The following is a 4,106-nucleotide window of genomic DNA, read 5'->3' on the forward strand; positions in this document are numbered from 1 at the left end:
AATCTCGAATCTGGTTGGCAAAAAGGGATTATCACTTTAGGCTGTGTTTGATAGCAAAGTATTATATAAACCAGAGTATCAAAAACTACAGTAATTTTGCTTGTAGGTGTGAGATACCATAGTTTTATCAAAACAGAGTATTTTGCAGTATTCACAATACATAGAACCTGTTTGGCTGTTGCCGCATAACGCTGTAAATTTTGCTGTTTAACCGTTGTGTTTAAGCACTTAGCAGCTTTGTTTTAAAAAAAGAGGTTTGGGGTTCTTTTTTTTATGCAGAGAAAAAACTGTAGTTTGCCCAATACTACAATATTAAAAGCATAGTTGTTAGGGACAACCAAACAGCTCATTGTAAATAAAACCGTGGTAATCTCAAAAACTGTAGTATTCTCAAAATACTTAGAAAATACTTTGCTACAAACAGGGCCTTAGCCTCTTTTGTTCTCTGGCTTTGTTTTTTTATGATGATGATGAGGAAGGGTAGTCGGTCCAATTGGTCGAAGAGACGGGCCAAGTGGAAATCGCAACGTGCCACGGAGATGGAATGGTCGGCCGAAAGCGAAGAGGCAAAACTCCAAACCACAGCGCACTGTCGAACCGCGTCATCGTCATCCATCCGTGCGATCTTCGTCAACCCCACCAGCCCCCACCCCACCCCACCCAGGGCCCCCCTCCTCCCCGCTCCCTCTTATCCCAATCCGCGCGCCCATCCCTCATAAATCGCCGCGGTCGGTGGCTCGCTGGAATCCGATCCGATTCCGTTCCCATTCATCACACTCCAATTCCAGCCGGAGCGGAGTGGCCGGGCGCCATGGCAGCGGCACGCGGCGGCGGATCGGCGGCGAGGGTCGGCGACTGGGACGTCGAGCTCGGGCCCGGCTGGGACTGGCGCTCCATCCCGCAGCTGCTCTCCTCCGCCTGCATCTTCATCTGCTCCGGGTGGGCTCCCCTGCCGTTCCCCCCTCCTTCGTCCGCGTCCGCTTAACTTCATTCAGATTCTAGCCCGCTGATACGTCGTTGCCAGCGTCATCTTGCCTACTGTCCCGATTACTCTCTAGTGGTAGTTTTTTCTCATTTAGTATCTTGATTGAATGGCATACCTTGTAGGCTGCATGCGGTTATGTTATGGTGCTTGTTCTTGTCACCGATACTGTACTTGTGAAAATTAAGCCCCCTGTGGCTGCCTGGGTTACCACTTTCTTTTGCTGTGTGTCACTGTGTGTGCCTGTTGGTTTGGTGAGTGATTCTGTGCTAATCGTCGATATGTAAAAACTCCTTGCAAACAGAGCAGAGGCTGTTTTGGATGCTGTGAGAAGGCCGCAAAACACGTAGGCGATCTTTCCAAGAGCTTAATGGCCCATGCCCAGAATCCCACGGTGGCAGAGGAATTTTGGAGTACGACCACCATCGAGGTTGATCCGGCAGACCTACGAGCACCATACAACACATCCTCTTGGGACCTTGATATGCATGGAGTGGGAAGCAGCCATAACCTGGGCGACTCTGCTAATCATGGTAATTCCTTTTTGAACTAGCATATGTTGTGCTCAACAGGCGTGTTTTCACCACATGTACGCATTTTCCAGATACCTTTGCAAACATCAAACTTCATTTTGGCCGAATCTCCTGTCTTTGCATTCAGCATCTAGTAATGTTAATTGTGGAGAACACCTATGTTTTCGTTTCAGTCTATCTTAAATTATGCATATATTAGCTTGATAGCGCGTTAGAAAGATATAATACATAATAACACTGTCCACGTCCAACAGTGTTAGCCTCTCGAATCTTATTTGGTAGTCATCTATGGTATTTTATCAAGACAAGTGCAATTGCTTTACCATTTTGTCTTAGTTGTTGTGGTTCTAAGAAGGAAAGTTTGTTACTAGGAAATTTGAGTTCACGCTTTTTTGGTTTAGTTGTGGGAAATCACTTTCTTTCCATGTACGAGCTAGATTTTCAGCAAAGCATTTGTTTGGGAACTTCGAGTTCATACTTCATACTTTATTTTGGATGATGTCTTTCATATTTTCCTACTAAATTTGGACTGTAACGAACTTGTGCTGGCAAACCGTTGCTGATTTTTTTTCCTGAGCAGTAAGGGGGTAATAAAAGTCCAATTGCCATTATTGTCTAACGGAGGATTAAAGGAATCATCGCATGTCTGCCTGTTAAGAGTCTTAGTGGACATGGTAATCTCACCAGATGGAAATATCATTGCAGGTTTTTCTCTTTGGCAACAAACTAGGGATGAGTGGACTGAGAATACAAGGTTAAGGCAAGAACCTGTGGTGAAGCAGATCCAGGAACCAGTGTTGAGGTATGAAAATGGAATGTCCGATCTATATGTGGAAGAAGACAAAAAGCTTTACATAATTCAACTGAATAGTATGCATGTACAACCTTTTCTCTGATTTTGATCAACAGTTTGTTTGCATCGTTCATATTTTTGCGCCTAGTTGTGCTTATTCACACCCTTTCTTCGACCGAAGTTGGTAAATCTGAGTTATTGTGAACACCTTTTTTTTTAATCAAGGCAGTTTGGTTGTACTGCCCATATTGGGTTTCATTTTGCTCTTAATGGTGCTAGCTCTATCATAAGGCTTGTCACTTCCCTTCTAAAATCATTGTGAGTGTCTGAAGTGTTAAAGCACATTACTGCTGTATTTTCTTGTTGATCTCTGAATTTATTTGGCTGTATAGTAGATCTATGATGTGGTAGAGAAGCTTAGTTTTTCTGTCTCTAGGGTTATATAATTCTGGAGTCCTACAAGCAACAACCAAAGTATTTATTGGAATCATATCTTCCAGAAGGGACGTTTGAAAACAAGTTAGATACTTAGACACAAAAATGTAAAAATATGGGATGCTTGCTCTTGCTATTTTTTTTCTTGTTCAAATCGACACCAGGTTTGAATTTTAGCTGAAGAACATTCTGTAATCATTATCTAACGAAGCTTAGACTAGATGATAGTATGCTGTGCCCTTTTGTTTCGAAACATAATAGTATGCTGTACTGTGAATCTTCATGCTCACCCAAACCATTATTTTTATGCAGTTGGAATGCAGCGTATGAAAGTTTGCTTGGATCAAATAAACCATTCCCTCAGCCCATCCCTCTACATGTAAGATCTAAATCAGTTCAGTTGATCTGAAAAAGATGATCTAAATCAGTTTATTTTAACGTTCCTTGTAAGGCATGTGGTTAAACCTAGACGATGAATTTACAGGAGATGGTTGATTTCCTCGTGGACATCTGGGAGCAAGAGGGACTGTATGACTAGCACAGATGTGTTCCGCGAGAATAACATAGCTGTAGGTCTGATGTGGTAACGAGGGTGTGGCCTGTCATACTGGTTTTTTTGTGCATGGAGGCCTGTTGTGCTTGTTGAATACAATCCTGTGGGCTGTGGCGGTTGTATTGGTAGAAAGAACGGTCCATATTTAATCACCTTGTCGAATTTGTCAAAGAAAGCAGCTGGAGAGAAAGATGTGTGACAGCGATTTGTGAACATAAATGTCATCTGTATTGATTTGAGAAATGAGAAGAAGAAATTAGCTTTTAACACCGATGCCTGATGACGTTGATTCTTGATGGTTGAACCATGCTGTCAGTCTTCATGCCTTCAAAAATATAAAACTTCTCGGCTTTTACCCATTTTTAATTTTTGGGGGGTCTATACTGTAGGATAATATTAGCATCCTTAATCTTTGCCGACTTATGACCTGTTGAATTTCGATGGCTTCTACAAGGTTTTTATGCTTGCACTGGACAAATATCTTTCTGATATTGAAGATCATCAAAGTGCTTTACCACTGAAGAAACTCGATCACACAAATAGAAAAATACGATATGCATGGAAGCAAGAGACGAAACAGATGTGCAACCTGTTTGTAACGAATTAAATCATGAAGAGCTGTTCTGGTGCTTTTCTACAAGGAATTCATTCAGCAAATCAGCAGGGATGCCAGAAGGTGATGATTTAGTCTGACTGTATGAGATGATGATTTAGTCTGACTGTATGAGGTGGTTACCACACTAAATAATGGTGGGTTCAGAGCATCGGCAGCGGCTCCAATCTATGAGGACATCTGTGTGCAAGCCAGCT

The 4,106-nt window shown here is 42.4% G+C and overlaps 1 protein-coding gene across 1 annotated transcript; it reads left to right on the top strand.

Annotated features, from left to right (window-relative positions):
- The first annotated feature begins 666 nt into the window (after window positions 1-666).
- LOC125530616 (uncharacterized) lies at window positions 667-3,563 on the top strand. The gene is made up of 5 exons (XM_048694999.2): window positions 667-939; window positions 1,292-1,515; window positions 2,221-2,317; window positions 3,056-3,122; window positions 3,228-3,563. Exons 1-5 carry the CDS (start codon window positions 812-814, stop codon window positions 3,279-3,281), a joined length of 570 nt encoding a protein of 189 aa, XP_048550956.1. The 5' UTR covers window positions 667-811; the 3' UTR covers window positions 3,282-3,563.
- The last annotated feature ends 543 nt before the right edge of the window (window positions 3,564-4,106 follow it).

The sequence above is a fragment of the Triticum urartu genome, chromosome 3A (genome assembly GCF_056163025.1).
Source record: "Triticum urartu cultivar PI428250 chromosome 3A, HENAU_Tu73, whole genome shotgun sequence".
Classification (NCBI taxonomy): domain Eukaryota; kingdom Viridiplantae; phylum Streptophyta; class Magnoliopsida; order Poales; family Poaceae; genus Triticum; species Triticum urartu.